General features: G+C 43.3%; 1 protein-coding gene across 1 annotated transcript; it reads left to right on the forward strand.

Annotated features, from left to right (window-relative positions):
* CREG2 (cellular repressor of E1A stimulated genes 2) lies at window positions 1–23,145 on the forward strand (the record flags this gene model as incomplete). Its single annotated transcript, XM_084235870.1, has 4 exons — window positions 1–417; window positions 3,498–3,667; window positions 20,640–20,753; window positions 22,998–23,145. 4 exons carry the CDS (start codon window positions 1–3, stop codon window positions 23,143–23,145), a joined length of 849 nt encoding a protein of 282 aa, XP_084091996.1.
* Window positions 23,146–24,357: the final 1,212 nt, after the last annotated feature.

Here is a 24,357-nt window from a genome sequence, read left to right on the forward strand (position 1 = left end):
ATGTCCGTTCGCGGAGGCCAGCTGCGGGTGCGGCCCGGGACCCACCTCTCCTGGCTGCTGTGCTGCAGCGCCCTGCTGTCCCCGGCCGCGGGCTATGTGATCGTGAGCTCGGTGTCCTGGGCTGTCACCAACGAGGTGGAAGAGGAACTGGACAGCACCTCCACCGAGGAAGCGCTGCCCGCGCTGCTGGAGGACTCCGGTAGCATCTGGCAGCAGAGCTTCCCCGCCTCGGCGCACAAGGAAGACTCGCACCTGCCGCCCCCCGCGGGCACCGCCCGCGCCAGGCCGCCCCCTGCGCCCCCCGGGATGTTCTCCTACCCGCGCGAGAGCGGCCCCAGGTTGCGCCCCGGCACCGCCCGCTTCCTGGCCCACGCCAGCGCCTGGGGCTGTCTGGCCACCGTGTCCACCCACGAGAAGGTAAGCCTCCCCGGCCAGGAGCGCGCTGCAGGTGCATGCCTCGCGGTGGCCTGGCTCGTGGGGGCTGGCGCGCCCAGGACACAGGGAGACGCTAGTGACTACTCACGTCCTTGCATGCAGGTGTGACAGACAGGTCAATTGGGGGTGATTGGCTAGTGGTCACATAGTAAGTAATGGAACGAGATTGTGCTTCTATGATGTGGCTAAGTGGTGGTGCTGGGCAGAGGGGATGGCAGACAACCAGGTTTCCTGAGGGCTTGGGGACTGAAGTCCTGAGGTGGTCAATAACTAGTGCTTGAGCAAACACACACACACACACACACACACACACACACACCCTTGCCACCTCTGGCTTCACAGAGCAGACACATCCAGCCCCTCCCCTGTTCTCAGCCTTCCCCTGCGAACTCGAACTTCCCCACCACCTACAGACACCCAAAGAAGACCTAACTGGGAGAAAACATCACCCAGATCTTCATGGAAATTTATATTTTAAAAACTTGAACTCAGGCTTTTTTGTGGGAAAGGTTTACTGTGCAAAGTATAAAATAGTCTAGTGTATAAATGCTGAAATGAACTTTCCACCTTGAGACAAAATAACATGGGATAAATGATGAATATGTAATATCCATATATATATATACAGGCTCCAGAAAGCTTTTAGGGGTGTTAAGAGAAATATAAGGTTTTGTGACAGGACAGTAATTTGAACTCCTATTTATTTCATGGGGGAAAAAACTTAAAATTTTATAGCCTTGTTGGTCATTGGCCAGGGGACAGGTTCTTGCCCCAGCTTTCCTCATGGATGAAATTGTTTGAGTAGGCAGTTTTGATGGTCCTTTTTGCTTTAAAAAACATGAAAATATGTTATTCTGATTATGGCATTAATCATTACCTCTTTAGCTTTAGATCCTAAGCCTGTTGGATAATGACAACATCCAGAAGACTTTTCAGTTATATCTTATGCTCCTAAAACACACCTTAAGAAGATATGAAATTTAAATGTGAAACTAATCTTGATTTAAAACACATCATTTGAGGGCCTCCCTGGTGGCTCAGCCGGTTAAGCACAGCGCTGTGAAGCTGTCCGCAGCCTCTGCAGCACCGGTTTGATCCCCACCAGCGGAGGAAATGGCCACATATCATGGCAGACCTCTCTTGTCTCGCCTGCTGCTCCCCTCAGCAGTGTATTTCAGCCAGTCTGCCTGTTCTGTTCCCCTCTCTGTTCCTGGTGAATCCTCTCACCCTTCCACACATCTGGCCTGTACCCCGGTTCTTGTATAAATAAATAAATCTTAAATAAATAAATAAATATAAAAAAACTTTGAAAAAATAAATAAAAATAAAACACATCATTTGAAACAATTAAAGACTAATGCCAAAGATATACAAAGATATTTTGACTTTCAGTGTTTTCTCTTTGCTTTATTGGGAGTTCCCCTTTTCAATATTGACATTTAATCCTAATAATAAATTCAGAGAACATTTCCGTGTATTGACCATGCATGCAAAGCATGACAGTGGGCAGTTGATGACAAACTGAAAAGCAGAATCTGTGAATGAACTTACAGCTCCATTTTGGGGGACTCCTTAGCATTGTTTTCTTAACACATTGTCATGCAACACTTCTAAGACAAAGATAACCCCTGAGTTCTGAGTTGAGAAGAACTCTGTAAAATGTACAGCTGAGGAACATCAGGATGCTGGACCCAGCAACCACTTGGGAAAACCAAATAAATAGATGCGTCTGAGAATTTCACTCACTCTACTGCATGATCATGAACAAAAATTGGTATAGCATGTTGCTGTGACTTTCTTTATGCTAAAAAACTAAGAAACCCATTTTCCATAAGTTGCTGAATTATATAATGAAATATTATTGACTATAGTAAAAAAATGGGACTAATGAGAAAGAAAGCAGTATTATCTTAAATGAAACAATAATAGGAAGTTCTTGGAGTCCAAAGACCAAATAAGATATTAAATGAAGTTAAGACTTAAATTCTATCCCCCAAAGTTACCAAATATTTGAGGGGGATAGTAAAAACAATGGGGCTCCCAGGAGGAGCTTATGAGTTCTAGAAGGCCTCCATCCCCTCCAAAAGTTTCATTTCTTGTCCCCAAAATAGCCTTAAATTTATTTATTTTTTTTTTAATTAAGTTTTTTTTTTTTTTTTAGAGGCATGCTTTATTTATTTATTTGTTTGTTTGTTTTTGTTTATACATGCACTGGGCACAGTCAGAAGCGCGGGAGGGTGAGAGAATTCACCAGAGCCAGAGCGGGGAGCAGAGCAGGCAGAAGGACCGAAGCACACTGCTGAGGGGAGCAGCGGGCGGCAGGAGAGGTCTGCGCGCCATGTGGGACCCTCCTCCGGTGGCCAGGGTGCAGCCGGGGATCGAACCGGCGCCGCAGAGGTCGCGGGCAGCTTCGCAACCCAGCGCTCAACCACTGCGCCACCAGGGAGGCCCAAAATAGCCTTAAATTTAATTAAGTGAGTGTGTTTGCTATGTACATGTAGCTTCAAGAATACTCCCCTAACCAGCCCTTTCAAACAGAAATGCTACAGCTGAGTTCCTCCATAGACATTCTGGAGCCATCACTGGGTGAATGGGCAGATTGGAAACCACTGTGACTTAGTTTTTGATCTGTCAAAACCATGGTGATACCATGTTCCCTTCACATCCCTGCTGCTGTGTTCTTTTTTTTTTTTTTTAAGATTTATTTATTTATGCAAACAAGAGCTGGGGTGTAGGCCAGAGGTGCGGGGAGGAACAAGGTGTGAGAGGATTCACCAGAGACAGAGTGGGGAGCAGAACAGGTGGACTGACTTTGAAATACACTGCTGAGCGGAGCAGTGGCCGAGACAGGAGAGGTCTGCTGCACATGTGGGCTAGCTTCCTGACTGGGGATCAAACTCCTGCTGCAGTGGCAGCAGATAGCTTCATAATGCTGAGACTTAACTTGCGCCACTAGGGAAGCCCCCTGCTGCTGTGTTCTTTGTCCAGAAACACAAGCTAAACTAGCCACTAAGATCAATCCACAACCCTGCATTGATAAAGTATTTTTTGGTGTGTGTTAGATGCCTGGACTGCCATTTGGAAACTGCCTACCCATCAGCGATGGCCCCTTAAGCAATAGCACTGGGATTCCTTTCTTCTATGTGACACCCAAGGACCCTGTGGTAGCTGATCTGATGAAGAACCCCATGGCCTCACTCCTGCTACCTGAATCAGAAGGAGAATTTTGCAGGTAGAAAAAGTTCATCCTCTCTGCTCAAAACAGAGAGGCTGTGGGGTGGGACCTTTCTGGGTCACTTAAGGTGCACTATGATAGCTACACTAACTTCTAAGTGGAAAGATTACACTCTTGGATTCAGATAAATAGAATTCCACTACTCACCTTGCTATGTGATTTGAGGCAAGTTATTTAACCTTTGGAAGCCTCAATTTCCTCATCTGTAAAGTAGAAATAATAATGTCAACCTCATAGGATTCTTGAGAAGGTTGGAAATACTTGCAAAGTGTTTTATACAATACCCCATGGGTAAATGACAGTGTTTGTTATTATGGAAAAGGCTGGGGGTGGGGGGTGATTAGTAAAGAAAAAGCTAGTGGTTTGTCTGTTAGGCACATGCAGCATAGAATCTTATATTTCAAATGAATTTATATTCCCCCTCAAAGATGCATGCAATAAAGACCCAGAATCCTTTAATACATTTTCTCAAAAACTTTTTTTTAAAAGATTTATTTATTTATGCATACAAGAGCTGGGGTACAGGCCAGAGATGTAGGGGGTGAGAGGATCCACCAGAGACAGAGTGGGAAACAGAACAGGCACATTGACTGAAATACACTGCTGAGGGGAGCCACGGGAGAGACAGGAGAGGTCTACCTCGCCATGTGATTTGCTCCCTGGCCGGCTGGGGATCGAACTCGTGCTGCAGAGGCTGTGGATTGCTTCATAGTGCGGTGTTTAACCCCTTGCGCCACCACAGAGGCCCTCAAAAACTTTTTAAGAGAAAAAGAAATTTAAGCACAAATGGAACATCGATCCAGACATCTTTGAGTTCAAGATCTAGAACTGAACTTGAAATCAAATACTGCTGGGAAGATGTCTGCCATGAGCTGGTGTGGGGGAGCATGTGGGCCACCTCTCACAGGTCACAAATGGTCCAGGTTGACTCAGGTGAGTCCTTTAATCCCCCAGCCTCACCTATAAAATGTAGTGATGCTTTAGGAACTTGTGTAGGATTCATCCCAGCTCCAAAATTCTATTATTCTTTATACAAAGCATGAAAAACATATTAAACAAAAAAATTTTTGTGGGGTGTGGGAGTAATCAATGCAACGATGACACTAAAAAATGCAGCCTGGATAAGCCACTGTCAACCAGTTAAGCCACTGTCATCCGATTGTTGCCCTTGGGACGCTGATGCTGAGACTGTCATAGGGCTACAGACATTTCAGTTGACCTGACTCCTTATCGGGTTATGGCAGGAAGCCAGGAAAAAGAAATGTTTCCTTTTCATGGACTATTCTCCCTGTTCTTGGCTAATAGAGCTGGCTGTTACTAGGAGTATATTTTCTAAGCCTCTGAGGTTTTCCTAATTGAGGCATCCTGAAAGCCATCATAATGCTGGAGGATATTGAACACCTGCTCTCAGGGACAGGTCATAGAAAACAGCGCCGGACTCAGTTTGCAGAAGGAATCATCTACTGGCCTGTCCCAGGCAGACATCAGTAAAAGTTGGGAGCATGAGAAATGCAGATTAGAGAGGTCTTCACTGGACCTCACAGAGGACCCAGATCCTTTAGAACAGGGCTGCCAGCCTGCATGGGTGGTAGTCATATATAGGCCGTCTTTATGGTAGACCACATGAGTGCAGACCTCTGCGCACACTGGGGCAACAGAAGGAGTCAGCTCAGGCCAGAGTTGGCACCCCAGGCCTGTCCAGCCACGCCAGGGCCCAGGGCATCAGTTTCTCAGCATACCTGTAACTCTGGCTTGGGAAAGAAGCCACACCCACTGATACCCCAAAGTTTAGATCCTCGTGTGAAACTATTTCTCAGAAATATTACCCTTCACCCTGTTTATGTTTCTGGGGATATTGAAATATAGAAACTTAAATATTTGGAAAACTACAGTCTGCCTTAGTACCTTATATCATGCTGCAAAGCAAAAATTCCCACGTAGTGGAGCTGGTTATCACCCCAGATCTGTTGCATCGGGCAACACCACACTGACAAAGAAACAGGAGTCGTGGAGCAGGCTGCACAATGCAGGATGCTGCTGAAGATAAGATCCTGGACTTTTTATTGATAGAAGAATTATACAGCATCAGTTGAGAGGAAGAAGGGCAAAGAGAAAAGGGAGAGGTGAAACTAGAAAAGGTGCTCTGTCATCTGTAGTATCAGGGGTTGTGAGTCTGCCCTCCAGGCACTTCTCATCTGCTGATGACTTGGTATTGTAATTGAGATGAAGCCCTTGTTCCCCAGCCATGGTTTCAATCTTATCAACAAGGCGTTCCACTGATCCACTTCTGGGGTCCCTTGTTATATATGATCCTTGGTCCCTGGCATTCCCTCACACCTCGTGATGTATAGCCTTCCCAGTGTGATCCAGCTTTGTGCTCTTGATTGATTTGAAAGGCACCTTGCAGGGAGGGGTAAGCTCCTGTACCTAACTGACCAGACCATTCTGACCTTGCTTAGGATTTAGAACTGTAGGTAACAAAATGGTGGCCAACCAGGCTGTTTAGGATTAGCAGACCCACACAGATGTGATGCAGCATTGTGAGGTCCACATTACAAGTTCAGTTTTACCTTTAGGTTTTGCCTCCAGAATCTTGAAATGTTGAGCCCAAAGGCTTAGTAAATAAAAGTTATGCTGTCAGAAATAAAAGACAGGCAAACACCAGAGTCCAGAATGAAAAAGCCACATCAGAGCTCCTTAGGCCACCAGAGCATAAGCAAGGCATCTGGTGGAAATATCCACAGCTGATAATTTACCCAACAGGCTCCTGTGTGAAGTCCAAGCTATGGTCTGGCAGGGCACCAACAAGCTGCCTGACCCGGGACCTCGAGAGCTGGCCAGAGAGATCAGCGTTATTGTCAATCTCTTCCAAGCCTTTCCCACAGAGCAGGGGTTTCTGATGAGGAGAAGGAGGAGGAAGAATCAAAGCCACTTGATCCTTTCATCTTTAGAAAGCAGTTCATACACAGAAAAATGAACAGTGCCTTTGTTACTGGGCAACCCCAATATAAAACGGGTTGCCTGACTGTGGGGCCTCACACGCGCACTTAAAAGTGGCTTAGTAATAATCCACTGCAGGCAGGACATCCTTTCCCTGTAACACTTTCATTCTATAAAGCAAGTGGAAATGGAAAATTTGGGGCATCCTTCTCACCATTTTGTGTGCTCCGATTCCTGTGCTGGGTTGTACAACTGGAAAGGGGTGGATTTTCCCTGTTTCATCTAAGTGAGTAGACAAAGCCAGAGCTTTGCATCTAGGACTCCTGTGGGCCTACTAGGTCTCAAAAAGTAAACCATAAATCCACTTCAGATAGAGAGGGGAGAACATGGCTGCTGATGCTCCAAGAGAAGAAAAAGGGGTGCATTCTCAATCATTTTCTCTGTGGCCCACTGGGCATCCCAGAGAGAGGCACATTTCAGTTGCAAGCCTGCCTCTGCCTTCATCTATATCTACAGATATAGATATCGATATGAGTGCAGACATAGATAGAGATATCTACTCTGAGAAGGTGTACTACAGTCACTCCCAACTGGTCTCCCCAGTCCATTCTTTATCACATAGAATTCATCCAGCAGCCAAAGTAATCTTCCAAAATCCAAATCAGATTCTGACACTTTCTGCTTAAAATGTCACATTTGCAGAAATAACAAAATGTGGCCTAGGAGACCCTGCATAGTGCCCTCTCAAATTAGATAATAGTGCCTAACTCTTTGCTAATTGACTTAATATTGGATTTATGTCCTAGCTTGACTCAACTGAGAGCTTTAATCTGAAAGCTTGTTGTAATCAAAGCTGACATATCTACCTGGCATATAGATAAGAAATGCTTCTTTAAAATGAGATCTAATTGGCATATGACATTATGTAAGTTTCAGGTGCACAATTTGTTGATTTGATACATTTACATATTGAGTGTGATAATCACCAGAGTATTACCTGATACCTCTATTACATCACAGAATTATCATTTCTGTTTTGTGGTGAGAGCACTTAAAAACTAGTCTCTTAACATTTGCAGTTGATAACACAGTATTGTTGAGTATAATCACTATATTGTCTATTAAATTTCCTGATCTTATTCATCTTCTAACTCTAAGTTTACACCCTTTCTACCACCATTCTACTCTCTATTTCTACAAGTTCAGTAGTTTTCATATAAAAGTGATACCATCTGTGTTTGTCTTTTTCTGTGTGACTTATCTTATTTAGCATTATACCTTCATGGTCTATTCATGTGTCACAAATCAAAGGATTTCCCTTTCATGGCTGAATAATATTCCATTATATATATAAGAAAGACTTTTCATTCAGCAAACACCACATGTATGTTGACACATATTGTCTCTAAAGAGATTCTTACTTATACATTTTAACTGATATGGGTAAAGGACATTGAGTATCCTAGAATTTCAGAAGTGTAACGATGAAGAAATATACAGCCACTCTAATTTCCTTAACTTAAAGCAGGGAAAGGCCAATAGCATGAATATAATGAAAGAAACAAGTATTTCTTCATATGTTATCGGTTTACAGTTACCTAAAGGTTTTTTTTTTTTAAGATTTATTCATTTATGCATACAAGAACTGGGGCACAGGCCAGAGGTGCAGGGGGGTGAGAAGATTCATCAGAGACAGAGTGGGGAACAGAACAGGCAGACTGGCTGATATACACTGCTGAAGGGAGAAGCAGATGAGACAAGAGAGGTCTGCTGAGCCATGTGGGTATCTCCCTGACTGGCTGGGGATCAAACTTGTGCTGCAGCAGCTTTGGATAGCTTTAGAGCTCTGTGCTTAATCCCTTGCGCCACCAGGGAGGCCTAGGTTACCTTAAGGAGTTTTTCGTCCAGCCCTGATTACGCCATCCCACCTAGTAATGGATTTTCTCCAAAACATTATCATCACAATCCTCTGGTCCCTGGACTTTCCCTAAAATGTCACAATAAAGTTGTTACATTTAATGGGACATGGCTGTCCTGATTCCCACCACAAGGTACATCAAACTGGCTGCTAATACCCTGCCCATCTTTTTGGAAGAGATAATTTGGAAAATGAATAGACTGGATGATAAATAGAAAATTAGTTTCCATACTGAGAAAGAACTAGGTTGGTTGAGACACAGTAGCCGAGAAGAATTTCTGGAGTAAATTAAAGGAGTTTACTCATTCTGCATCTCACTTTTTCTATAACTGTACCAGAGTGGAAGAGAAGCCATCTGAGGACCTTCTGGCTTCATGGCTTACTAGAGGTCCCATCCTCCAGGAGCAATAGACAGAGTAGATAAGAACAGCACACCCAAACTGCTGCAGGGATGTTATAAAGGGCAAACTCTCACACATTTAGAGCAGTAGCATGAACTTTGCATTGCTTGGAGACAGGGTGAGAAGGACATATTGCTGGGTTATCCCATCCCTTCCCCAGCAAAGGGACCAGAACTGTCAGGAGACAAGGGTTGACAGTTTGAAGGAGCTTCAGGGTGACTCTGCCTCTGCCTTAGAATAATGAGGATGTTGAATGGATCTTACATGTATCTCCCTCTCGTGCCTCCCAGGCCTATTGAGAAATATGGCCCAAGGATGGCTCATGTCATTTGTAAAATGAAATCGAGATTACAATCTGGCAAACATAGAAAGGGAGGCAGCTTTTCCACCTCATCAGACATTACATCCATCCAAACTAGAATCTGCAAACATGTCTTGCCTAATTATCATTAGCATACTTTTTTAAAGATTTATTTATTTATGCATACAAGAACTGGGGTATAGGCCAGAGGTGTGGGGAGTGAGAGGATTCACCAGAGACAGAGTAGGGAGCAGAACAGGCAGGTTGACTGAAATACACTACTGAGGGAAGCAGTGTGAGAGACAGGAGAGGTCTGCTGCACCATGTGGGTTGCTCCCTGGTCAGCAGGGGATCGAACTCGTGCTACAGTGGCTGCAAATAGCTTCACAGTGCTGTGTTTAACCCTTTGTGCCACCAGGGAGGCCCCTCATTAGCGTATTTAAATTTTATTTCATTCAGTTATTCGTTTTGCTCCTTGGGTTGCTGTGATTTCTTCATTTAATTCATTAGATGAATTAGGGGTATGAATCTAATACATAATTTTTTTTTTAATAGAGGCATGTTTTATTTATTTGTTTGTTTGTTCGTTTTTGTTTATACATGCACTGGGTACAGTCAGAAGCGCGAGAGGGTGAGAGAATTCACCAGAGCCAGAGCGGGGAGCAGAGCAGGCAGAAGGACCGAAGTACACTGCTGAGGGGAGCAGCGGGCGGCAGGAGAGGTCTGCGCGCCATGTGGGACCCTCCTCCGGTGGCCGGGGAACAGCTGGGGATCGAACCCGCACCGCAGAGGCCGCGGGCAGCTTCGCAACCCAGCGCTCAACCGCTGCGCCACCGGGGAGGCCCAGGAGTATGAATCTATTTCCTAACTCAGGTTAAGGTGACAAACTGAGAATGAGATTTACCAACATCAGTGACCCCCTCCTCTCCATTTTCTTCTTTCAACTCTCATAAACATTTAAGATGCTCCTAAAACTAAGGGGATTTGTACTCAGACCTGAGACCAAATTGTATGGAAATTCATTAAATATCAATTGAGAAAAAAAGTCCACTGCAGAAACTCCCTTACCATCTTTCCCTAGGGAGCATGCAGGTTTGAAAGGTTTTAGGCTTTGCATCTTCTCAGTGAACCAAGGCAAAGCATCCTCCCCTCCCTGCCACCCAGGGAGAAGAAATTTCTCTTCCATTCCGGAAATGAAAACATTTGACAGTTTTGACAAATGATAGTTTTGACAAATGACACTTGATAGTTTTGACAAATGCTAGGTTTCTGGGTAACCCAAATTGATTATCTAGAGGTGGTGAATGCGTTTTCCTTCCTTTAATGAAAGCTAGTCTGGGCATCACCACGATCACAGCCCCTTTCACACTCCCAGGCTGAAGGCCTCCCGAAACAGGGAGCCACTGCCCTAGTTTCAGCTCTTCCATGGACCAGGCCTGGCGTGGTTTAGCATCAGGGTTCATGCTAAGATTCTGGTTTATGAAGAAGTCTAGTTTCTGAAAAGGAGGTACCAGACCATGAATGGGTTGAAACCCAGAGAGTGTATAAAGCATAGAATGGAAGTCTTTCAGAAATATTGAATAATAATCCCCCAGAATGACTTGCTTGGAGCAGCATATATATGCTGCAGCTCCATAGAATCACATCGGAAAGATCCTGTTCACACTGAAGAGTCTGGGACAATGTGTATCGACGGATGTCATTGCTGCTTATCCTGTGAGCAGCCCCTGCTCGCAGGGCACATTGACAGGAGGAGAAACCCCTTTGGTCAAACAAGATAACTAAGGGGAGGATGTGGGTGGGAGTGTTGGTTTGCTTTTTGGCCCTTGAGTATAGGGTAAATATTTAGCACAAACAACCAATTTAGTGTATACTGAGTTTAACCATTTCTTCTGTGAAATAAACAGAAATTCCAGGAGTACATATGCCCCAAAGCCATTCATCTCCCCACCGCCATCACTTCAACTGTTTTTATAAGAAGAAAATATACTGAGTGATAAATGAAGACCTTAGCATAGTCTGATTCCAGACACGGGCTCTGGGATTTGTTCCCCTAGCACAGCATGGAGAAGTTACTCTATTCACTCATTCTTCGATGAGATCTATCAAGTGAACACGCAGAATAAACATGTGCTTGCTGCGGCTTGCTTGCTAATAGCCAAGATGTATCTCCATCAGCAGTTTGTCCACTGAGATGTGATGTGCATTTCAAAGTATAGGACCCATCTCTAATCAGATAAAGAAGCTGAGTTCAATTTCTCTTCACTGAATTTTATTCATTCCCCTTAAAGGCAACATATAAATCTCCTAAATAAATTGCTCTGTCCAGATTTGTGCTACCTCTTCTTGTTTGCCTGCATATTTCTGTAATCCTGAAGCTAACATTAACCAGAGTAGCTTTTAAAAGAGCTGTCTAGGGACAGCCAGAGGATTCTGCAGAGAAAACTTAATGAGCAGCTATTGGAGTATGCTCTTCTATCCTTCCACTCATTTATCTGCCCATTTCTCCTATCCACCTGCAGCATCTTCTCTCTCTCCATTTTATTTCAAGCTCAATGAAGTTTTGTCTCCATGGTTCCCAGGGGATCCATTTCACAAATCTGATTCTGATCTTGATTCCTCTATCCCTTTAAATCCCTTTCTTACATCTTCTGACTACCTCTTCCCATCCAATTCACAAATGTTTTACTCACCTGTTAAGCATGATTCCATTTTGAGCTAAAATTAGTGATAAAGCTATAATTCCCATAAACATACACCATCCAGAAAGCTTTCAGGGTTATTAAGATAGTTGTAAGCATTTTATTACATGATCCCTAGCTTCTGGAAATCACTAATCTATTTTTTATAGACAGATTAGTGTATGGATTTGCCTAATCTGGACATTGCATAGATGGATTATAGAGTATGTGACTTTTGTAACTGGTATCTTTCACTTAGCATCTTTTCAAGGTTCATCATGCAACATGTTGCAGTACATCATTTTTTTATGGCCAAATACTAATCCATCGTATGAATATGCCACTATTATTTGTCCATTTTAATCATCCATCAGTTAATGGACATTTGTTTCCATGTTTCGGATATTACGAATAATGCTGCTATGAATCTTTGTGTACATGTTTTTATACGAACATAAGTCTTCAATTCTTGATGGTATGCACCTAGACACGAAAATACTTGGTAATATGATAACTCTATGTTTAGCTTTTTTTAGGAACTTAATAACATTTTCTAAATGGTGCAGTATCTGCACCATTTTATATTCCCAAAAGCAGTGTATAAGTGTTCCAGTTCCACCACATCCTCATCGACACTTGTTATTGACTGCAGTTTTTTTTTATTATAGCCATCCTAATGGTTGTGAAGTGGTATTTCATTGTGTTTTTTATATGCATTTCTCTAATAACTATTTGACCCTTATCAAACATATAATTTGTTAATATTTTCCCAGCGAATTTTATTTAATTTTCTTTTGTCATTAGAAGAAACAGAAAAACTAAAGATTCAATATTGACATTCCAGTTGTATATATCCATGGTAAATGTCCTTTTGCTTTTTTTTTTGTTTTTTTTTAAATAATAAATTTTATTTTTATATTCCCCCATACAATTGCAAACGCCCCATTCTGACCCCAATCCTTCCCCTCCCACCCCCCACCCCCCAAAAAGTGTCTCTGATTCATAGTTTTTTGTTGATTTTGATTTTCACTTTCTTATATTCATTTTCCTGGTCCCTTATTTAAGTTTTCTAGATTCCTGCTATGAGTGAGACCATCCGGTATTTTTCTTTTTCTTTTTGGCTTATTTCGCTGAGCATGATCCCTTCCAGCGCCATCCATGTTGCTGCAAATTGCATGTGTTTATCTTTTTTGAATGCTGAGTAATATTCCATGGTATATATGTACCACATCTTCTTGATCCAGTCATCTATTTTTGGGCATTTGGGTTGTTTCCAAAGCTTAGCTATTGTAAACAGTGCTGCTATAAACATAGGGGTGCAGGTGTTCTTTGGAATTGATGTTTCTGTGTCCTTTGGGTAAATACCTAGGAGTGGAATTGCTGGATCATATGGAAGCTCTATGTTTAGTAGGTCCAGAAATCTCCACACAGCTCTCCATAGTGGTTGGACCAGTTTGCACTCCCACCAACAGCACAGAAGAGTTCCTTTTTCTCCACACCCTCGCCAACATTTGTTGTTGCTAGTTTTTTTAATATGTGCCATTCTCACTGGTGTGAGATGGTATCTCATGGTAGTTTTGATTTGCATTTCCCTGATTACAAGTGATGTTGAACATTTTTTCATATGTCTGTTGGCCATTTGCATTTCCTCTTCAAAGAAGTTTCTTTTTAGCTCTTCTGCCCATTTTTTGACTGGATTATTTTCTTTGTTGTTGCTGAGTCTCATCAGCTCTTTGCAGATTTTTGTGATCAGTCCTTTATCATTAGTGTTGGGTGCAAAAATGTTCTCCCAGTGGTGGGGTTTCTCTTTGTTTTTGTTATTGTCTCTTTTGCTGTGCAGAAGCTCTTTAATTTGATGTAGTCCCAGCTGTTTATCTTTGCCTTCACTATCACTGCTTTGGGTGATGTGTCTGTAAAGATGTCTTTGATGTGCAAATCACGTAGTGTTTCGCCTATATTTCCTTCTATGTATTTTATGGTTTCAGGTCTTATGTCTAGTTCTTTAATCCATTTTGAGTTGATTTTTGTGTATGGTGTGAGGTAGTGGTCAAGCTTCATTCTTTTGCATGTAGCGACCCGGTTTTCCCAGCACCATTTATTGAACAAACTTTCTTTGCTCCAATGCATAGTCTTTGCTCCTTTGTCAAAGATTAGTTGACCATAAATCTGTGGGTTTATTTCTGGATTTTCTATTCGATTCCATTGGTCTGTATGTCTGTTCTTGTTCCAATACCATGCAGTTTTGATGATTATGGCTTTGTAGTATAGTTTGAAGATTTATTTATTTATGCAAGCACTAGGTACAGTCAGAAACGCAGGAAGGTGAGAGAATTCAATAGAGCCAGAGCAGGGAACAGAACAGGCAGACTGATGAAATACACTGCTTAGGGGAGCAGCGGGCACGGCAGGAGAGGTCTGTCATGCCATGTGAGACCCTCTCTGGTGGTCTGGTCGGAGATTGAACTGGTGCTGCAGAGGCTGCAGGCAGCTTCACAGCCCAGCGCTCAACTGCTGCACCACCAGGGGAGGCCCTCCTTTTGCTTTGTGAGCTGAACCTTCTCCATCTGAAAAGCAGATTGTTAAAGTAACTTTCCTGAGATGAAACAAAAGTGTACTTAAATTATCTAGTGTATAAAAATAGTATGAAAAAAGACTTTAATTAAGAATAACAAAGGAACGCAAAGGAGAAAACTCTAAAAACATAAAGACAAGTTGGGGAGATGCTGATAGTAAATTCAATTAAACATTAATTGAATTCAGCATACTACATACAAAGGAACAAACTAAAATTGCATAGAAAATAAGAATTTTCCACCATTAAAAAAAATTAATAGGTGGACAGCAAATATGAACAGACAATTCACCAAAAAGGATATCCAAAAGGCCAGTCAATAACATATGGAAAAATCATCACTTTATGAAGGAGTTGTAGGTCAAAACTACAATAAGTTATCATCTCACAACCGTGAGAGTGACACATATTATAGAGATCCCCAACAACACATGCTGGAGAGGATGGGGAGAGAGGAACCCTATTACATTGTTGATGGGCATGTAAATTGGTGCAGCTATTGTAGAAAGTGGCCTGGAGTTATCTTAAAAAACTTAAACTGAAAATACCATAAGAGGGGCCTCCCTGGTGGCACAAGGGGTTAAGGCACAGCACTATGAAGCTATCCACAGCCACTGCAGCACGAGTTCGATCCCTGGCCAGGGAGGTGACCCACATGTGGTAGCAAACGTGTCCTGTCTCGCCTGCTGCTCCCCTCACCAGTGTATTTCAGTACATCTGCTTGTTCTGCTCCCCACTCTGTCTCTTGTGAATCCTCACCCCACACCTCTGGCCTGTACCCCACCTCTTGTATGCATAAATAAATAAATCTTAAAAAAAAAAAAAAGAAAGAAAGTAACATAAGACCAGTAGTCCCATGCTTGGACATCTATCTCTGAAGCACATGAAAAAAATTGCATGTTCTACCATATTTATTGTTTATAATACCATTATTTACAATGGCTAGGTTGTGGAAACAACCTAAATGCCTACCAATAGAAGACTACATTAAGAAGATATGGTATGTCCACACAATGAAATATTATTCAGCCAAAGGAAAGATAAAATGTTGCCATTTACAGCAAAATGGAGGGAGTTTAAGAAAATTATATGCAATAGAGTAAGTCAGAATGACAAAGATAAATGGTGAATGTTTACATAGCTGCTGATTCAACACAGTGAAATACTTATAAAAACTAGTGAATACTAATAGAAAAAAAAAAAAAAGGTGAGGTTAAGAGGTAGTGGGGAGGGAGAAAAGGTCCAAGGGGCATAAAGGATAAGGGTAGGGGAGAAGAATATAAGTAAATAAATAAATAAAATCTGGATTCTTTTTCCTTAAAAAGAGAAAAAGTAAGATTTTTTTCCCCTCAAATGATATTTATTGAGCTTTCACTGTATACCAACCATGCATAGCAAGACTTAAAGACACAGGCTCCTCCTGTTTGTTGCAAGTCACTTAAATTGAGACAGTGAGGGCCTCCCAGGTGGCGCAGCGGTTGAGCGCTGGGTTGCAAAGCTGCCCGCAGCCTCTGCAGCGCCGGTTTGATCCCCGGCTGCTCCCCGGCCACCAGAGGAGGGTCCCACATGGCGCGCAGACCTCTCCTGCCACCCGCTGCCACCTCAGCAGTGTACTTCGGTCCTTCTGCCTGCTCTGCTCCCCGCTCTGGCTCTGGTGAATTCTCTCACCCTCCCGCGCTTCTGACTGTACCCAGTGCATGTATAAACAAAACAAACAAACAAACAAACAAATAAATAAATAAACATGCCTCTATGGGGGGAAAAATAAATAAATAAATTGAGACAGTGAGATCTAACACATGAACATGTATATAAAGTGTCCGCCACTTGTAAAAGTCTCCACTATAGGTAAGATGAACAGAATTCCACATTATAGCTATGACTTCCACCATCTTAGTATCGTCACTTCCCATATGTCTCTCTATTCATCCATCTATCGCATCCAACTCAACATGAGTTGAGGCTGAGCTCCTGAAAACTCCTTTCTTTCTTTACCTTTCTTCCATTCTTAGGTTGTTTAAATTTTCTAGTGCTAGTAATTTCCAGTTAGTTCCCGAAGATGCATTTCATTCTCTTTCTCTCTCTCTCTCTTCTCTGCTTTCCTCCCTCCCTCCCTGTCTTTTCACTTGTGAGGAGTACCTAGATCTCAGGCCCCCAGGACTGCTCAGTCCCAAGCCCCTCTCTCTGGGAAGCCAGGACAGTGGGGTGTTTGTACACTCCCTCTTGCTGATCCTGCTTCTTTTACCACCTCCATTCTGCCCTTTTATCATTGAAGTCTCTACAGACAGACCCAGCTGAAGCTAACTGAGCTGTTGCCAAATGATTCATGAAGCAGCAAAGTTTTCCCCATAAAGTGGAACAAGACTCCAGTGTGCTGAGAAGACTTAGCCCCTGCAAACAAGTTAACCGTGTTCTAAGTCACAAACTAGTTTGCCACAGTTCGCGCATGCTCACAGAAGTCACAAGGCTCCTGGGTCAGAGAAAAAGGACTTTACTATTCAGACCAATGGCAGTGCCAGCACATCAGCATTTTGTGACACTGGCTCCCTGATCCCCAATTCCCATTGCTTAGCGACCCCAGAGTACACAGCATCCCCCTTGCTGGCTGCTGTTGCATTTGCTTAACATTAAGAGGGCTGGGTAACATCTGCACACATGAGGGTTGCATTACAGGAGAGAGGTCCTGAGTTAGAGAAACAAAATCTGAGTAAGCCTGCCTGTTTTTTGCCTAGAGGACAACACTCTGTCTTCCAAGACTGGCAGCTCTAATTAAATCTTTGGGAAAAGATAACCAGAACAAAGGGACTAAGTCCTCTGCTCACAAAATGTTCAGCACCATGAGACACCCAACATATAGAGACTTACTGCAAGGAAATGTATACCTTTATGAATATTTTTTAAATATAGGCCATCTTTAGTTTGCATAATAGTGCATTAATAAGACATACACATATGAGAATATCCTCATTTTACATAGTTCCCCGATGTCTTTACAGCTTGTATTGTGAATCGCTTGTGGATCATTATTACCATTCAAAATTAGATGGGCCGTTCCTTGACCCTAGGATTCATTCTTTTTTATACGTGTACAATTTTTTTTTTTTTTTGAGGAAACATGGGTTTACAACACTGGATGTGATTCAGAGGTTTAAGATCACACCTATTCAGATGTCTGTCACCACACCACACCACACCCACCACCACACTTCCTCAGCCCTTCCCCCATAGTCCAACCCTCCTATTAGTGAAGAACCGCTCAGTTGCAAGAAACAGAAAAATAAGCTCGGATGTGCTTTAGAGAGTCAAATAAATTATTAGTTTACATATTTGAAAAGTCCAGAGGTAAGCTTTTCTTAGGGGCTCTGCAATGTCACCCAAATGAGATTTTCCCACCTCTCCTTCATGCCTTCTGCAGCATCTGCTCCGTCTTAGGAGTGGCCCTGCTTATGCTCCAGTGGGGCCATTCCAGAAGTCCCCAGCAAATAGCTCCTGAGCTTTAATGACCAAACTTGCTTTTGTGCCAGTCCTCTACTTCATCACAACAGCCCAGAGGACTATGCCAGTTGGTTTAGGTACATTCTAGCCCTTAGGCTCTGGCGATAGAACAGGGTTTCCTGAAGCTGGGTGAAGGAGAAGCAGATGCCTCAATGATCTTCAGAATATGTTGCCAAGAGAAGGGAATGTCTTGTACAACCCATTCACCAGGTAGGCTTTCATAGATAGCGAGCTATTGCTTAGGGACCCCAGAGTACACAGCATCCCCCTTGCTGACTGCTGTTGCATTTGCTTACCATTTGGGGGAGCAGCACTGCCAGAAACTTCAGGTATGTCACACTCACACAACCAACGGGGAGGTTGCAGTCCAACTTCCTTCAGATTGTAGATAAGTTTCCTCTGGCTGCCATAGCAAATCACCACAATTTAGGGGCTTAAAACAAACCAAATTTATTGTGGCATACGGTTCTGGAGGTCAGAGGTCCCAAATAGATCTCCTTGGGCTAAAATCAAGGTGTAAGCAGAACTGTGTTCTTTTATGGAGGTTCTGGAGGGTAATTTTCTTGCCTTTTCCAGCTTTTAGAGGCTGCCTGCATTTCTTGGCAGCCATATTCCATATTCCACGCCAACTATGGCCAGTTGAGTCTTTTTCACTCCACATCACTCCAGTACTGCCTTTGGCCACCCGCTTCCACTTGTGATAACATTGGACCCTGCCAGATAACCTTCCTCTCCAAGTCAGCTGATTAGCAACCTTAATTCACCTTTCCCATGTAAGTTAACAGCCACATGCTCCAGAGATTAGAATGTAGACATCTTTGAGGGGTCACTTTCCTGCCTACCACAGGAGGGAAGGAAGTTATTCCAAGTTTAGCTGGGTTGCCCTCTAGGTAAATGGAAATTTTGTTGTTTACCTACTTGAATATATTCTTTCCTGTCTAATCTTTGTCATTACCACCGGTGCAGAAGCAAAATTTAAATGCAGTGTGTTACTATATAATATTACCGTGGTATATGATTTTACATAATAATCTATAATAGTGGTGCTAATTTCATTGCTCTCATCACAGAACAATTTTGTGAAGAAACTAGTTTTAATGATGAGCAAGTAAGTTGGGGATGACTGAAGCCTGTCTTGTCCACGATATAGAAACTTAGTTCCTATTTACTGTTTGTTCTTATTTTCTCCTAAACATCTCAGGTTTTTTTACAAAATTCAATGTAAATTCTGTTCTTATAATTATATGGATTGCACCCCAATGTTCTTTCATCTTAACCCATAAGAAAAATTCACAATTAGCAGCTGCATTTTTGCCAATGTCAAAGTGTCAGAAACACAGCAGGACAGGACACCACATTCCGATATGAAGCAGTTTGCTTGACTACATGGGCAAGTCCACTATTTCTCGTTAATGACTCAACAAGATATGTAATAAAGAAAAACTTCTAGGCAGGTGAAAACAAGTTCCTTAAGCACAGGTAAAACATATGCTTTGCTTAACAAATGTTCCTTTCTCAATATTTTAATGTAATACAATGAATGAGAATGGGTTTTAATGAATCACGCCTCAAGGCAGCCATTTTATGCTATATACCACCTAAAAAAGGATCTTCAGAGTCAGTTTGGCTGGCTGTGTCCAGAGACCCCAAGCCCACCCTCAACTCAGCAATTCACTGGCAGGACTCACAAGACTCAGAAGCTCATGGTTTCTAACAGCCAGGGAATATAGTCAAGATCTCCCAGGCAAAAGGTGCAGAGAAAGGTGCTCAGGGCAGAGAAATCCGCGCCAAGCTTCCTAGTGTCCCAGTGGAATCACATGGGGGAGCACTTAATTCTCCCAGAAACGATGTGTGACAACAACTGCAAAAGATTGCGAACCAGTGAAGCTCTCCTGGCTTGGATACAGAGGTGGTGCTGTATCAGTCACATGGGCACAGCAATGTGTGCAGCACAACAGCCCCAGCTCTCAGGCTGCGGCCCCCAGGACACTCAGATGCAGGGGACCAGGTCTCAAACAGACAGAACACTGAGGGTATCTGAAAGGCTCAGAGTGGGTAATAGAGCAGGAGGATTGACTGAAATACACTGCTGAAGGGAGCAGCGGACGAGACAGGAGAGGTCTGCTGCACCATGTGGGTCACCTCCCCAGCTTGGGATTGAACTCATGCTGTAGTGGCTGCAGATTGCTTCATAGTATTGCTATTTAACCCCTTGTGCCACCAGGGAGGTCCAGGAACCAACATCTTTTGATATTAATTTCTGATGGTAGTATCTGCAGGCCTTCACCTCAGCCAGCATTGGATCCAGGCAGAAGCATCATGCTACTCCATGGGTGCCATTCAAATAGTTTTTAAGTTAAGGGTGCCCCCTGGGCTTGTGCAGAGCACCAACACTATTCTGGGCAGCGGCTCTTGATTGGGGTTTTGAGAAGCGGTCCCCAAGGTGTCCAGTTGACTAGGGTACTGCCCCAAGCATGCAGGCTGACTACACAAACATGCCTCTCACCCTGCCTGGACCAAAGGAAACTACAGACAGTATAAAAGCCTAGATGATATAACCAGCAATGTGACCACTATGTTCAATTTTTAATAAAATTCTTGGTATTTCAGGTTGATGTTCTGTCATCATCTTAATATATGAAAAATGTTCCTCCCATACAGGAAAAATATTGTCGACCCGGAAGATCCTCGATGTGCCCGGCTAACCATCACTGGCCAGATGATCATAGTGTCCCCAGAGGAAATAGAATTTGCCAAGCAAGCCTTATTTTCAAGGTTTGTATAAGTTTTAAAGTTGGCTTGCTCAGAATATATAATAATAAAGAGCAGAAGCCAGGGCTGGGTCCACTGATGCCCTGAGGCCACAACAGCAATGGCCTGAGCTGCCTTCCAGAGCTACACTGCCTGCCCACAACAACAGCCTTGGTTGACTCAGGCAGACAGCCCTGCTGTGGCTGAAACTGACTTCAGGAGCACCCCACATGGAAGGGTTCTGGCACAATTTCCACACACTGCCAACCTTTTACTATGCCCTGACTTGAAATAGAAGTAACGGAGGCTTTGTAGTCAAGTCAACACTGTAAACCTTTTCAAAAATCTGCTCTAAGTGAAGCCCAGTGTTAGAAGTGAAAGAGCAGTGTTTCTCAGGGTAGGCCTGTCACCCCTTCATCTGAGCCACTTGGGATGCTTCCAGATGCAGCTTGCTGGGTCCATGCTGACCTGGGGATTCCTTGGAGATAAAACTCAATCATCTAATTTTAATGAGCATGTCCCAGGCCATAGGTATGCACTCTAAAGCTTCAGACCCCTCTTGCTCAAAATGAGCAAGAGGCTGGCCCAGTGTATGTCAGAGCTTGTGCAAGGCAGGCAGCTGTCCGCAGGTGGTCTTTTAGGCACATAGAGCCTGTCCCCAGAGGCGAGAAGTGCATCCACATGGAGTGCTCCCGAGTGGAGGGTAACCACGCAGGGGTATAGGCAACGAAGCCAGGCAGGTAACACTCGTCTACTTTAGCAGAAGAAACATGAAAGCAGGCAGTAAGTTGGATTAGCCACCTACAACCCCAGGGAGCTGGGGTGATTTTACAAATAGGGGGAATCATCAGATAAGTAGCTGTAGCAAGGAGAGGAAAAGCCTGGCTTCTCACTGCCATGGGAAAGGGTCATACAAAGAGAAAAAACTAGACTAACTCTGCAATTGGATTGGGATTGAATGTATTACACAAAATCATGGTTTTCAATACAGAGAGAAATAGATGTGTGTACATCTGGAAGTGTGTGTGTGTGTGCACGTGCGCACACTTGATTTTCAAATACAACTCTCAGTCATTAGTTCCAATCGCTCCTCTGACATGTTATGTGAGGCAGGGAGAGGAGGCTGCCTTGGGTTTATTCATTTTATTTCCTATTTTCTACTTTACTGCAGGCAGCAGTGTGGCCCAATTTTCCACCACTAAATGCCCTTCACCGCCCACCTGCAGTAGCCTTATCTTTACTTTCTTTCAAGTTGGCGTTATCTTTGCCCCTGAGGTCCTTCTCATTTTCACTCACTGTCTGGACCCAAAGCCAATACACCCTGGATTAGGATTTGTTACACCTGCTCCCCACTTGCAGATACCAAAATTTGTTCTGGCTGCAAATACAAAACTAGTTTAAAATAACAGCAATCATCTTATTATCTTAGTTGCATGTGTATTTGGGAAGTTGGGGCATCATATCAACAACTGGCTTCCAAATAGTTTAGGGGAAAAAATGTTCTTAATACTGTACTCTCAACTTCTTTGTAAGTTTAAGATTATTTCAAAATATTTTTTAAAAAAAGATCATCATCTATGACTGCATTTGTTTGGGCAAATGTTTTTCCCAGTTTGCACTTGGCCTTTGAATTATAGAAACAAAATTTTTATTTTTATGAAATTTTTAAAAGGTGAGCCCCAGCCCCTGCCCTTAAGGATAATACGTGTGTTTAGGGCTAGGCAAGAGGGGAGGGCAGGGGGACAAGGTGAGTCAGCAGATAGCAGAGGGCAGAGTGGCACTCCCTGCCCACTCTGAATGGCTCTCTATTGGCCCAGCAGTTATAAACCTGTTGCCAGAGTGGAAATCTTCCCGCGAGCAGACTTTTTATAGGGGGTTCACAAGTCTTTGGATATTTTACACAGAAACGCATAAAGCCTTTGTGTTTCCTGACAATCACCGGCACTCACTGGTCACTTACTCTCTGCTCCCGCAAAACCCTGTGACCTGAGACCATCACGATCATGCCCGTGACAGGCAAGGGCCCAGGCTCGAGAAGGCAATGGCCCATGAAGCATCTCAGCTGGCCAACTGGGATTCAAGCCAAGGAAATTGGCTCAAGAACTGAGTGGTCCATCCCTTTATGGGGACAACAGTTTCCTGCGTTGCTCAGGCTGCCCCAGGCACCATAGCTGGCTCCCTGGCATCTGTCTCTGGTTGTTTTGACACCTGGTGTTTGCAGGATCATATGACCTGGGCACTATGGTGACTTGTCCTTTATTTCTGCAGGCACCCAATTCTCAGAAAGTGGCCTCGTCAGTATGAATGGTTCTTTATGAAGATGAGAATAGAACATATCTGGCTTCAAAAATGGTATGGTGGAGTATCCGACATATCAAGGGAGGAATATTTCAAAGCAGTTCCAAGAAAGGCCTGATGAAATAAGAAGAAAATCCTCAGTGTTTGAATAAAATGAAAACCTTTGAATGATGCCAGACAGCCATTGCCTGCTGTCTCTTTATTGAAGGGCTCAGAGCAGCCCTGTCATCCTTACAGCAGAAGAGAGAGGGTGGCCAGGGAACCCTGTGCTAGACCAGAGATCAAAGTGGTCCTTTGCTACTCTCCCATTTATACAGGCACTTCACATAGATAGTCTGTTTATGCTGTATTCCAGCCTATACTCACTCCCTTGGGAATCATTGTTGGTGGTCAAAAGGACATGTTCCATTCTTTAAGACAAAAAATAATATGCCTGTATGTACAATGTGATTGCTTTGTATTGTGAGAGAATCTTTGTTACTTGCTATGACAAAAGCAGTGTCTTGGTTCTAAGTTCATTGAAACCACAAAAGAATTAAATAGGCCTCGCTCAGCCACAATCTTGTGTTTAGGCTGAGGGCTTAAGGATATTTATGCATGAATTGCTCATCACGCTACTGGATTGCAAATGCATTAAAACCCATTTGCTAGAATGTATTGGTTACATATGATGCTTGTTCCCACTGTGACATGAGGAGCCACGTACACAGCTCTGATCTGTGTGAGCAGGCCACAGAGGCACAGTTACAAGAGGGGGAGCTTTAGCATCAAGCTCCAGAGTCCCTACGGCTGATACCTCTGTTAGAGGGCTTCCTTCTCTCAGGCATTTGGAGTGGCACCCAAAATAAGAAGCACCTATTCTGTGACATAGAGAGGAGAGGAAAGAAGTGAACCAGAGAAAGGAGCAAAGGCAACAAAAAAGAAGGAAGGAAAGAAAAGTCAATCCTGGAAAGCAAGCTCCCTGCCCAGCCTTTGACCCTTAGCTATCAAGATCATCTCATTTAAGACGTATGACCATGGAGAGGTGTATCATCCTTGCTGCTGACAGACAAGAAAACTGAGAATCACAGAGACTAAGTCAACATCCAGAACTCATCAAATGCAATGAATGGAGTGATTCCATGAAGATTTCCAGTTTTAAGAATAAGGCAAAGAGTTACTGAAATTCATATGTAGTCAGTGAACTGGGAAGATCAGTAAAGTGATAATTAACCTGATGATTTGCCACTGCTTTCTGCTCCCAAAAAGTCTCTGAAGTTTGATTCTTAGTAAATATTTTAAATTTTGTACAAATTATATTCAGAAGCTCATTATGCTTGCAAGAAACTAC

This window comes from Talpa europaea, assembly GCF_964194135.1.
Source record: "Talpa europaea genome assembly, chromosome: 6".
NCBI classification, from domain to species: domain Eukaryota; kingdom Metazoa; phylum Chordata; class Mammalia; order Eulipotyphla; family Talpidae; genus Talpa; species Talpa europaea.